General features: G+C 41.2%; 1 protein-coding gene across 4 annotated transcripts in view; it reads left to right on the top strand.

Moving 5' to 3' along the window:
* Positions 1-14,004, top strand: part of Dlg5 (MAGUK family member discs large 5) — a 170,935-nt gene that overhangs the window by 138,150 nt on the left and 18,781 nt on the right. For all 4 annotated transcript variants that reach the window (XM_075697693.1, XM_075697685.1, XM_075697701.1 and 1 more), the window contains one exon: positions 12,445-12,554. In XM_075697693.1, coding sequence (XP_075553808.1) covers positions 12,445-12,554 — 110 coding nt within the window. The remainder of the gene's footprint in view (positions 1-12,444; positions 12,555-14,004) is intronic.

The following is a 14,004-nucleotide window of genomic DNA, read 5'->3' as shown; positions in this document are numbered from 1 at the left end:
GGACACCCGTATTCGAGTGTAACGATGCTGATTCAGCCTACGATACGCTCATGCATATCATTAAAAATACGTACACTAGTTGTTTTAAACTAAAAAAAGTAAGAACATCTAGAAAGATATGGAAACCTTGGTTAACAAATGAGTGTTTAAAGCTAATTCGTTAAAAAACCAATTGTACTCTCACTTTGTGCAGTCTAGAAGTCCGGATGATCTTTTTGCATTTAAGAAATACCGAAACTCCGTAACTGAGTTTCTTCAAGATACAAAAAAAGAGTATCTGGAAAAGCTATTTAGTAATGCTGATACCAAAGGTGACCTAGTTTGGCGTGCGCTTAATAAGCTCCTAAATCGCGACAGAAGTCGTCATGAAGAGCTCGAGATTACATAGAATGGGAAACAGCTAAAGGGTATAGAATTAGCAAATCGTCTCAATGAACACTTTACAAATTTAGTTATTAGCGCTCACAATATAGATGCTCTCAATTTTTTCGGTGCGCCTAGTGTAAATACAGCGTTTTTTGAGCCTACGACACCGGACGAGGTTTACTCTGCTTTTATATCCTTAAAGAACAGTAAGGCAGGTGACATCGATGGGCTCCAGATTAAACCAATTAAATTTGCAATAGACTTGTTAGTGCCCGCTTTCACCCACGTATTCAATGTTTGCTTGTCTACTGGTGTTTTCCCTAAAAAAATGCAACAGGCAAAGGTTACAGCTCTGTTCAAATCAGGGGACAGAAATGGCATGTCAAATTATCGGCCGGTGTCAGTGCTCCCTGTCATATCAAAAGGCTTAGAGAAGGTTACCTGTAAAAGGGTTATGTAGTTTTGTGAAAAATATCAATTATTATCTCTGCATCAATTTGGGTTTCGTAAGGGCCGATTGACTGAATTAGCCCTGTTAACACAGAAGGATTTAATCTTGAACGGCTATGAAGTGAAAAAATTAACATTAGATGTATTTATCAATTTTTCCAAAGCGTTTGACAGGATCAATCATATTACTCTACTAAAAAAACTCAAACATTATGGATTCCATGGATTACCCCTGGACATCCTAAAGTCATGCTTAACCCATAGGAAACAATGTGTTTACATCTCAGGAGAATACTCAGACCCCCTGAATTTAGAAGCTGGTGTTCCCCAAGGGAGCATATTAGGACCTATACTGTTCAACATCTATATAAATGATTCAACAAACATCAGTAACCTACCACACTATATAATATACGCAGATGACACCGGTCTCTTCTTCCAATCATGCAATACTGATAACTTATCACAACTAGCAAACACCGTCCTTGATAAACTATATTTGTGGAGCAAAGCAAATTCTTTGCAGATTAACTCTAGAAAAACCAAAGCTGTTCTTTTTGCACCCGCCCAAAAAAATGTAAATCGTAATCTAAACATATTCTATCATTCAGAACGAATTGACGTCACCACGGACGTGAAAACACTGGGAGTGATTTTTGATCAGCCTTTAAGGTGGGATAAACACGTGGAAAGCGTGGCAACAAGTGTGGCAAAGGTATGCGGTGCGCTTTGTAGGCTTCGAGATGTTCTTCCGTTAAAACTACGGCTATTGCTGTATAACACCATACTTATTTCTCATGCAAACTATTGTAGTCTTGTATGGGGGACAACGTCACAAAAAAATATTCAGACATTATCTCTTTTACAAAAAAAAAGCATTGCGCCATGTTGCTTGTATTTCTTACGGCAGTCATACAAGTACATTCTTTTCTAAGTTTCATGTTCTTCCATTTAATTACAATTATCAGTTTAATCTTGCTATGAAATATAAAGAAAGCGTAGAACGAGGCCACACGGGATTTACTGATCTTTGTAATCTAAGCAAACCTCATCCCCTCAAATACGACATTCGGGAGCGAGAAACTTGGGCCGTGCCTTTTTCACGAACTAATCATGGAAAGGACCGACTACCATGCCGAATATTGGTATTACTGAACAGTCTTGAAAAAGAAAACATGGATCTTGGGACTGTTTCACGTCGAATTTTGAAAGAATATTTCATTAGCCGTGCGACTGCATATGATTAGTGTATGTTGTATTTGCATTTCCTTTTATTGGTTGTAACTTGAGTATAGAATTATTCTGTATTTGTCTTGTATGCTTTCATATGTGCTTTCATATATTGTTATGTACCTGGAAAAAATGTATTGTTTCACCACGTTACATAAATCTGTTTTTTTTTTTTTTCTGTTAAGAGAAAGCGTGTATTGCTGGTAAAAAAAAATGTAGGTTATAGTGTGTTTTCAAAAACGCATGTTATCATGCCCTTAGCAATGTTTTTCAAAATATATTTCATGTATCGGTGTATTGTTGCGTGAAAGGTGTTCACAAACTGTCTGCTGCCAAATACTGTAGGGGCAGGGGCCTTTGTCAAGCCACTTAAAATAGCGGCTTTTTGCTCCTGTCCTAGCATTTGTACATTTAAAGATGAATGCTGAAATAAAAAAATGGAATGGAATGGAAAATGGAGCTTTTATCAGAAGTTGCTGTAACATTGAAAAAGAAGATGGAATAAAATCACAGCTCATAACTATTGTAAATATTTAGTGCCATGTCTGCTAGTGTTTGGTAGTATTAACACGTGTGTCAGAATGCAGATATGTTATGTTCCTGTAATGTTCACAACCACTGTTTTATTATTGCTACAAAACCCTTCATATCTTTTCCTATTTTTTACCACAAGAAAGATGTGTCTGATTTTGTGGGTATATATTTGGAAAGCATTTCTAAACATTTCTTTTACAATGGGGCTTCTTCAGTGCTACTTTGTGTGAATAACTATTAGAGTGAGTATTCCTGTGGCACGCACTCTTTTGATACTGCAGCCTGCTGGTCATAAAGGAATTACCAGGTTTACATGAACATTTACATCATCTTAGACATGGATTTAATTCTTTCTTTACTCCTATAAGTATGCCCAATTTTGGTGCGTTTACATTTTCGTTTTATGTCAAGAAATACTGGTTTTGTCATATACCAGGTGTCCCATGTAGCTTGAGCCAAACATAAAAAAAATTGGAGGGCGCTTAAGCTTTGCCTTTAACTGTATAATGTGATAGCATTCAAAGATCCCTGACTGCTTCTCGTGCTTCCCGGCAACTGCAGTGTATGTAACCATAATGTTTACCGTGAAACGCTCGCGGTGAATGCTATGCACAAAGGCGTGTTTTCTGGTAGAAATGCGGCCTCTTGCATGGGTGGTGATGCAGCGGAGGCAAGCATCATGTGGAAGTGTTTCAAGGAAGTGGGCATGCGGCTTCGTAGACTCTGAGATATTTACGCGCCGCCATGCACAAATGGCGATGCTGTCTCCGGTCTATGCATTGTCGAAACACTGGAAAAGGGGTTTGTTTCACATAACAGAATTATGTTTTCTCGTATATTCAAATTACAATCCAAGGGCTATCATGTCTGTAGGTTGTGTGTAAGTCGTAGTTTATGATTTTTCCACATGTTTTAGCTTGAGAAATTCAATAAGTTCAGTCAATTCCTTGCGTCACATGGAAAGCCTGGGTATGCGTGGTTTGAAAATATTTTTGCCGAAATGACGTCCAACCCCGGACGTTGACGCTGGATTTTCAGCGACACGGGCTCCTTAGCGCTATCACGTTAAAATATACAAATGCTACGTAGCTGGACAGAACCAAGGTAATGTTGTTTGCTGTTGCTTGGAGATATTCAGATTGTTTTTTCATCCTGCCTATTATATGATTAGTCTTAATCAATCAACTTCTCCAATTTTATAATTAGATGAAGAGTGTCAATGATAAAATTGTAGAGCAACATGAAAAATTCCCGATACAGCTTTCTCTTGCTCAATATGTGCTGCATAAAAGCGTTTTTCTGAGCACGAAAGAAGTCCTCAAATACATGCAAAATTGCCGTGCAACTGGCCGCTTGTGGCGCTTGCGTGTATTCGCGGGCTTCTTTCGTGCTCAGAAAAACACTTTTATGTAGCACATATTGAGCAATAGAAAGCTGTATCAGGAGCTTTTCATGTTGCTCTGCAATTTTCTCATTGACACTTCATTAAATTATAATATTTGAGAAGTTGATTAATTAATTAAGTCTAATTATCTAATGACGCAGAATGAAAAAAATAATCGGAGTATCTCCAAGCGACAGCAAACTACATTACGTTGGTTCTGTCCAGTTATAGTTACATGGCATTTGCATATTTTTAATGTTTGGCTCAAGTTACATGGGACACTCTGTGTACTGTCATGCATCAAGCTGTGGATTAATTGATGGTGTTTTGAATAAAGCAAAGCCGAAATAATTGTTTGAAAAGTTTTTATAAGTGTAATGTGAAGTTTCAAAGGAGCACCCCAGAAAGTGTCAATGAAAAGAATACTTGGCCATGTTGCCCTAATGTACTGAGAGTAAAAAAAAAATATGAAGTATACAAAATATGTCCTTCCTGTGGTTTACAACTTTCCTAAGTTAGATCATGCCAAGAAAGTTAATGTAGATTTTGTTGAGATTGATGTTAGGGCATTCTTGATCATGCTTTGTGGGAAAGCTGTTGCTCTATAAATGTGAAAAAGTTATTTACATCACTTTCTCTCCTTGTTGAAAGTGTCCAGTTCCGTTTTTTTCTGCATTCTTTTAGACCTTTAGACCAATGGCTTTTAGTGTGGGGAACGTTCACTGCATTCCTTGTGCTCAATGGAACATGCTCAATCAGCTTCTCCGTGAAAGCAAGCTGGCCAAGCCATGCACCTTGAACTGGTGCAGGAGCCTCTCAGTGCTGTGTCTAGTATTTCCACTGAAAAATGAAATTCAGGGGTTTTACATGTCAAAACCAGAATATTATGAGGCACACCATAGTGGAGGACCTCGGATTAATTTTGACCACCTGGATCTTCTGCATAAGGTCTGACTGATATTGAATGTGTGCTCTTGTCTGAGTGAAAACTACACACGATGGGAATATTTTTTGCATAATTTTCTGTGCATATCCCCTTCAGGCGTACCCATTCAACATCCAGGTACATATCAATTGAACATTTAGTTTCATATTTATTGCATCTCCAGAATCATGAAAAGTGCACAGCTTTAGGATGGATTAAAGGGACTGTGAAACAATTTCGACGATATTGTACAAACATACTGAGTTGTTAGGGTAGGTCCTTCTGACCATTAATTGATGTATGTAAGTACTCCACATAAAGCATGTGATTTACTATAAGGTTTTAAAAATGTACATTGCTACTGATCGCAGCATGCCATTTGGTTAAGTTTTCAGCCACCCCTGACCAGGTGACGCGAGGTGACTGTGGGACACCAGTAGGGCAACCTATTCGATTGGCTACCCAGGGCACCTCGTCGATAACTTTTCCACCTTTATGGCAAACAAATGTTGTTTGTAATAGTTGGCATGTTATTTAATTTGTTTCTGTAAAAAAGAAAGTAACAGAGAGAGAATGCACAAGGACAATTTATCACTACACCCAAGACTTCCGGCACACAGCAAGTGTCGTCTGCTTGTGTTACTACATACTCTGTGTTGAGGAGAGCTCTGCGGTCAGTGTTGGTATCAATCTTTCTTTTCGCAAGCATTGTGGTTATCCCTTGTTACATTTTGAGCTGCAAACATAGCGATTGGCAATATGTCAAGCTGCAACATCGTGTTCCTCTGCAAGGCAGCAGATGAGCGGAGTGGCTGCAATGCATTGAACTATCGGTATCTAATGGGCGCCAGGATTTGCATGTTTGTGGCTGTCACTTTACGCCAGAGGATTACTACCACAACAGTGTTTCACGTGTCCAGTGTTCACGTAAACGCAAGGGCAAGTAGACCGGGCCTGGGCATTTCATGGGGTGAGCAGAGACGCAAACTTGAACGGTCTGCACAGTGCAGCCACCTGGTGGCACGGAGCTCAACCAAACACAGATCTAATATAGCAGTAATGAAGTGTATTCTACTTTGCTGCTGGTGTAAATTATTGGCAGGAGCCTAATCGTGAACACATTATGTTTGTAAATGCTTAAAATGTTTCACGCTTGATTAGAGCAATATTAGCTTATTGTTTGACTGGTGAAGCTCTGCGCCACCACGTGGCTGGACTGTGCAGACTGATCAGGACGTTTACGTACGTCTACACTAAAGCTCCTTTATCACAGCAATAGTAGTACGGAGGGGCTTTAGTTTACGCCTCCATCCGTTGAAACGCCCAGCTTGACTGTGGTTACCAGAATATCGGACATGCTCGGTGCTGCAACAGAATGCTCGCAACACATGCTGCTTTGATAGCGCTTGCTTGGGATAGACTGTCGGGCGGCTGGCGACACGTTGGAGAGGCTTCACATGCTGGATTCCAGACAACCGGAAGTAGATGACACTGCGTCCCATTATAACGCAGAGCCAGTGAAAGCAGAGCTCAGCCCAGATCACTTGGCAAACAAGTTGAGGACAAAATGCATGGCTGTAGAGGAGCGTAACTTGTAATTGTCCGTAGCTTTCTTAATATGAGACGCTTCACACTAATTGTGGTGCGAATGGTTTACTGTAGCTGTACCCTACGCATCTACAAAATCTGTCCGAACTGTTTCAGGGACCTTTTAAGAATTATCAGTTCTTCTGTGAGGTTTGTCAAGCTTACAGAATATGGACTCCATCTAAGAGCTCTCTACAGGAATTTCAGATATGAAAGCATCACCTATTTCATGTTCAGCATATTTGGAAAGCACTTTTCCAGCCACATGGAAAAGATGCCTAATGTAAAACATTGTGTAAAACAATGAAGTGAACATGCTATGTGATGACATACCGACACTGAGAGCAAACACCGAGAAGTCTACCTTCCAACTTGTTTTACTAAAACACTTTGCACATATTACTGCAGGTCCTATCAGAAGTGTTTCAAGATGTATGCAACATGTTTTAAATATTCCATTAGTGTTTTTGTTTTTGATGCGGTATCTTGGGGTGCGCAAGTGTACACTCAGTGCCTAAAGAAGATAGGCTGTTGAAACACTAATGAACAAAAGCAAACCAAATGTGGAGAGAAAAATTTCGCTCAGTGTCACAGGAACATAAATATCGGAACCATGTACACTTCAGAACACTTGCCAAAGTGTATGGCATTGTTAAAACAGCGGAGCTGTCAGAGTGGAAACTCATGCGCTACAGGTTTTGTATTGTATGATTGATTGGTGAAACACACATTGGAGGTCAGATTTGACAATACCACCTGTCAGTTTTATTCTTTTGTGACTCCCTAGTGTGGCCAAATTGACAAATTTGTTTAAAAATATAAGAGCAGTCTTCAATTCATACAGTGCCTTGCCATTGCTTGTACTGTAATACAAATTCTCAAGTCAGTGTTTGGCCATGTGTGGAAAAGTTATTGGTTGAGCTAATAATTTTTTTAGGACTCAACAAAACAAGTGTTTGTTAGTTCATGTACTATATCACTATAACTTACACTGTGGACGAACTGAAAATTACTCCAGTGTGCTGTCGTGTTTCCGGGGAGCACGAACCACTTGGAGCTACTCTGTACTTTTTTTTTTCTTTTTTTTTTTTTGACCCTGAAACAGTTTTGTCGAGAAACGATTTTGTCAATTTTGTACAAATGTACTGAGTCGTTAGGGTAGGTCCTTCTGGTCATTAAGGGGGGACGTGCCTTCCGCATCGTGAGAAATGGCCAAAAATTTGATTTTTTGAAAATCACATTTCCAGTTTCTATAACTTTCTTTCTCACTGATTCTGAAGTATCATCACTGAAAACCATGTACAAGTTCTCTAAAACATTTGTATCAGTCAAGGTGGCGAAAAATTTCATGGAAATCGCGAAAGAACCGTGTTTTTCAAGTCACAATAACTCCGGAACGGTGCAACTGAGCACGGCCATCTTGGTCTCATTTGAAAGCGCATTTCTCTGCCTTCAAATTTGCTGCTTCAGCTATCTTCGCCATACAGAAACACATGCACAAAAAGCGAATGATTGGAGGTCATTCTAAAGCCTCCGATTGGCTGCACCCACCACATGACTCCAGCGCTGTTCGCTATGGCTCTGGTGCTCCCTCCATAGTGGCATCGTCTGCTCAACTCTTTGCACTTCGCGAGCTCTGGACAGCCTCCATAATCTCGACGAGTGTCAAAACGGGTGCTACGCGGACATCTCAGTAGCGGGCCTGATCCTCCGTTTGTGGATGTCTAAGACTCGCAGATAAGCATTCCGAGCATCGGCGATGTGGTCTTCGCGACCAAGCTTAGCACACGGAACCCTCAGACACACGGCTAAGCTTTGGGTCCGAGACTTGCATCAGACCTTCGAACCGCGCGACTAAGTACACTGATCGTTGACTCTTCTGACTCGCGGCTAAGTAGGTATTTTGCACATTGGCTTCTTAGACCTGTGACCAAGCACATCATGCACCGACTGTTTTGTCATATATTGTCACAATATCTCGCAACAATATCTGTCATACCACCCCTTCATAAAGAGAACCCCATGATTAGGTTCGTTAAAGGGGGCATGACATGGTCACCCAACAATTTGTGGTTTTCCGCGAGAAATTGAAGTAGAGGGTCTATTATGGCTACACACATGTAAAAACTGTGCAGTAAAAGCACATTTATATCCAAAATATGGGCTAGAACTCACCGGCTATAATTCCTGCCTTTCAGCGCCCACTACCATATTGCCATGCCATGTGTGACCTCATGTGCTGCATGGAACTGAGTTGTCGGCTGCTAAAAAATCAGCCACCGCACCACGCCAGGTCACAGCATATTGCCGTTTATTGCTGTATTTGCTCAAAATATCATGTGCCATGTCTTCTGCACCACTAACTTCGCGTGATGAAGCAAGTGACGAATCTTTGAGCAGCAGAAGCAGCGATGGCATAGTATACACTGCACATTTTGACTTCGACCTCATTACCACCAGCTCAAGCGACGAAACGTGGCATCTGAAATTTGCGCATAGCGGCTGGCGCGTGCAAATTGTTGAGGCCAAGGCCGAAGGCAGCGTAGTAAATGTGGTCAACATAGATGGCAACGTTGGTGTTACGTGAACTGTTGCTGATGCCTTTCCGCACTGTTGAGTACTATAGCTTTATTTCATCGTATTTCATGCATGCAGTGCTGCGTGGGAGACGAAGTCTGGCGCTGCTTTGCACAATGCAAATTGTTATGCACGTAGATTGTTTGCCAGCATGCATTTCATGCAGGCATGTCTCTCGGATCCTTACTCAACAAAACTATGATTTTGTTAAGCTGCCACGCATTCCCACCAGTTATTTTTCTCTCTGTAGTTGCGTACGGCATATGTAAACAAATGCCCGCGCACATGTGTCCACAGCGCAAGGATATTTACTTTTACTTGAACTTGCTTTATTGCACCCAATATCGGTAAAAAAAATAGCAAGGCTAATGTTTGGCCGGGCCACTGCCTGCCCGGCAGGCAGTGCCACACATCAGGTGTGCGAACATGGTCAGCATCGCGTCTGGCCACAGCCTCAGCTTTTTCACAGGTATCCCAAACTCGGCGGGCAGGCACAAATTGTCGTTGTAGCTGTCTGGCTTGAAGTGCTCTGAGAACAATACAAAAGCATTAGATGACCACCAGTCCTTTCTGCCCACATTCATTTCCCTTCATTTCGCTTTACGGGCTCCTTGGGGAACCTGAAAAACGATACAGAGCACCCCTTGCTCCATTCACTCTGGCATCCCACAGCACCACATAGGCGCCGCAGTGGCATTGTTTCAGCCACTGCAAGTTAAACAATTCCAATGGCAAGCTGAACAAAGCAGAAGTTTCCCGCATGCGCGCACAGCTGAAACACAGATTCTCTGCCGGAATATACATGCTTGCTCGGCAAGCATGCAGCTTCTGACATTCACGGCTCATGAGCGTGCCAGTGGTGCTCGACTGTTATGGCATTCGAGCTTAATATAAAAAATTCAATTACAAATTACATGCTTGCTTGAATACGTTAAAATTTTGCCAATGTGTTCTTGAATGCACATGGATTACCTGATACCATAGAGATTATGATCAAAAATTGGGTGTCATGCCCCCTTTAACTAGGCCCCTTGAGCTGACACAGACACTAGGCTGCAGAAGTGACGCATCACACAAAAGTACAAGCTGGAAAAGCACCTAGCAGCTGCATTGCTGCCTGTCTATCTGTGGCTGTCTGATCCTAAGCTCCACAGCTATTGTCAAGGGAAGACGACTCGGAAGGCTGCTGAGAACCTTCATTCAGTGACATGGTCGATTCTACCAAAAGAAAAAAAAAATGCTTCACTGATTGCACTGGAGTCTGCTATCAACGAGGCAGTCTGCAGGTAGCCCACACAAGTTCTGTGCCTCACTTGGTTTGAAACCCAGACACCATGCTCTTTGTAGAGCGGTAGTAAAGGATGCCATAAAAAAAAGGGGGGGGGGGAACAACAGTACACCAGACCAGAGGCCACATGTCCAAGAAGCCCCGAATCACAAAACATGCCAGACTACAAATTTGGTGCGTTTTAGAGTACTGAAACGAAGGTGAAACTTTGAGAGCCACTTTCTCAAAACTGGTTTTTTTTTTTTTTTTTTGCCTTTCTGCTCAGCTTTCGGAGCTGATTCTTTTGTTACCGATTGGCCTGTTTTCACTCCGCTTTTTTGTCACATTGTTTGGCCTACAGTGCAGGCTGTGACATTCTCGCTCTTTTTATCTTGGCTTTCTATAAATTTATTATGTGGCTATTCGTTCACCCCAAAAGCTTGCTTGCTGCGAAAGTAACATAAAAAATTGCAATAAAAAAATTGTGTTGCAAAAAAGCAAGAAGGTCACAACCGTCAGCTTGCATTTCGCCATGCAGTCAATACTTCATTGTATATTTCAAACTGCCCAGGCCCTCCAGAAAATGCAAAGGAGAAAAATTCTGTTGAATAAAATATTCTCAATCACTCAAAATTTTATGAAAGCATCAGGGATACATTTTAAATATTTTTGCCAACTTTTATCAAAATCCATGAAGAAATAAGGAAGTTGATTTTAAGTGCTCTGTGTAAAGCATGCAATTTATTATACGGTTTTAAAAATGTGCATTGCGACTGATTGCAGTGGCGTTGCTCCCCTGAGCTTTCAGCCACCCCGTTACCATCTACGTAGTAGGTGCATGTGACAGCTGTCAGAAGAGCTATCTGATTACTACCACAATAGTGCGTTTTATCGTGTCCAGTATTCCACTAAATGCAAGTGGACTAGGCGTTTTGCCGGATGGACAGGTGCAAGCATGAGCACCCACCTGGTCACACAGAACTCAACCAAACACAGCCAATATAGTAGTAACCAAGTGTATTTTACTTTACTACTGGTGTAAATTTTCGGCAGCAGCATAATCGTGAACAAATTTTTTTTATGTTTAAAATATTTTTGTTTACAGAAATATTAGCTCTGTTTTTGGCTGGTCGAGCTCTGTGCCACCAGGTAGTTGCACCATGCAAGCTGCTCACGTTTACACCTCCGCCCATCCGTTAAGATGGTCAATTCGCCTACATTTACTAGAATACCGGATACGCTCAGTGCTGTGACAGAACGCTTGCAACACACGCTGCTTGGATAGATCTCGCTGGGATCTACGGCCAGGTGGCTAGTGGAGTGGTTGGAGAGGCTTCATGTGCTGGCTCCAAGAAACTGAAAGTAGATGTCACGACGTCACATTCATGACGCAGAGCTAGTAAAGATGAAGCTTAGCCCTCATCGCTTGGTGAAAGAATTGAGAAGAAAAAGCATGGCTAGGTAGCAAGGTAGCTTGTAATCGTCTATAGCTCTCTTAATATGAGATGCTTCACTTAAATTACAACGTCAATGTTTTACTGCAATTGTATCCTACACATCTACAAAATTTGCCCAAACCGTTTCAGTGACCCTTTAAAATCAGCTACAGAGCAATTGAACTCTGGCCTTGCACTTGGCTTGAACTGAATTCTGGGGTTTTACATGCCAAAACCACGATTTGATTATGAGGCACACTGTAGGGGAGGGACTCTGGATTAATTTTAACCACCAGAGTATCTTTAACGTGCCCCCAATGCACGAGACACAGGTGTTTTTGCATTTTGCCCCCATCAAAATGTGGCCGCTTCGACTGGGACTCGATCCCATGACCTCGTGCTTTAACTTGGCTTGAACTTGGCCTTGTTCATACTGCATGACATGTTTAGAGCTGTGTTGTTGTCTGTGTTTTTTTCACTGTCCTCATCTTTCTTTAGCAGTAAGCATGTCATGCAGAGCAATTGCACGTTGCACTTCGATGTAATCATACAGAACAGCCGTTGTGTGTTTCGTTTCAATTTATGCTAATGTTACAACAATAACCAGTTGCTATAATCAGATATTGCACTTTTGAGATTCTACGTTATATGAAAACATTAATTGAAGGCACTTATCTTTTACTTACAGCTTTGCCATGCTCTGCTGGATGTGAGTTTATCCGCTGTTGAGAGGCTCAACAGGTGCCAGATCTTCCCAATTGTTATATTTATCAAGTTCAAAACGACCAAGCAAATAAGGTGAGTTTACAATACATATCTGGAGGAACAATACAGAGCCATTTTTTTAACAGCTGAAGTGAAATTATTTCTCAGATTTAGAAGTAGCTCTTACATGCGATGAAGACGGCTTACAAAGGTGCTCTTATTTTGTATCCAGAGTAACTTCTGCAATATCGCTGGATTTTTTACGCAGAGGTCTGAATGACGTTGGACCTATAAACTACAGTTCAAGCCACTTACAATGAATGTGATAATTCTGCAAAAATGGGTTGTTATATCTGCACTGCGGTATTTACTGAAAAATAGGTTGAACTCAAATATAGGTAGTGCCGTGTATATTTGACTCGCCGAGAAATAAAAAATAATAGTTAGAATGTAAGTCAAGCCATATTTTGTTTACAAAAACAAAAAACTTCAAGCATGGTGCACCATTATTTACGGTAAGCTCGACTGCTAAGTCTCACTAGTCAATGCTACAACCTGCATCCTCGTCAGAATTGCTGAGAAGTTGTCTTTGTCGGATGCTTCTCTGTTGTGGTACATTATTTACCAGTGCAGCGAGTGCTGGTGCCGCTTGAAGAATGGCGAGCATGACGGAGGAACTCCGTTAGCTCGGTACTTTTGCTAGCTTTGTTCACAAATATAGGACGAGATTCTTTGTTCACGAATTGTAGGATGATATTTCATATTGGGTAACACTTTCTAAAAAAAACGGGTTCACTTATATCCAAATAGATATGGTTGTTCATTATATTTAGACAAACATTTAAAACCTGTAAAAAACAATAACATACGTACCTGGTCACAGTGGGTGAAAGACTGCTTCATTTAGTACGAAAATTGGGTAATAGCAGTTGCCTGCTTTTGCACTGGGGCTGTATTTTCAAACTGTCATTTTATTTTTTATTCTTTTTGTTCTACATCACTGGTTTGGATGCTGCTGTGCCAAGCGGCCAACCCCAGTGTAATGACAGCACGTTAACATCCTGGATTGGTAGAGATCGGGCACAGGGCGCAGTGGCATCCGAGCTGCATTCGAGCCAACGAGGAAGAGTAAAAAGAGTGGAAAATGATATGGATTGTTAGAAAATACAGCCGCTGCAGTGCACACAACAGCCATGTGCATTACAGAGGAGTATGCCTTGATCACTGCTAATGTTCACCAACACCATTATAGTCTTTGTCCTTTGTGATCATCGATGCTTGAACAGTTTTAAACATGTTGCACCAGCACCTGCGGCCTCACGTATGTGCACTACAGTTACTGCGTTGACTTTTCCGGCACCAGTGCCATGAACTGTGCATGCATTGAACAGACCTTCTTTCTTCTCTTTAGCTCTTTTTTTATTTAGTTCTTTTTTCTTCATGTTGTGCACAATTTTTACAGCAAGACTGTTATTGGGACTAAATAAGGTGGCAAATGTTTATTCTTAATGTTGATGAAAATTTATTCAGTGAACCATTGAAG

Source organism: Dermacentor variabilis, chromosome 1 (assembly GCF_050947875.1).
Source record: "Dermacentor variabilis isolate Ectoservices chromosome 1, ASM5094787v1, whole genome shotgun sequence".
In the NCBI taxonomy this organism is placed as follows: Eukaryota; Metazoa; Arthropoda; class Arachnida; order Ixodida; family Ixodidae; genus Dermacentor; species Dermacentor variabilis.
This window is presented reverse-complemented; position numbering and strand designations above follow the sequence as displayed.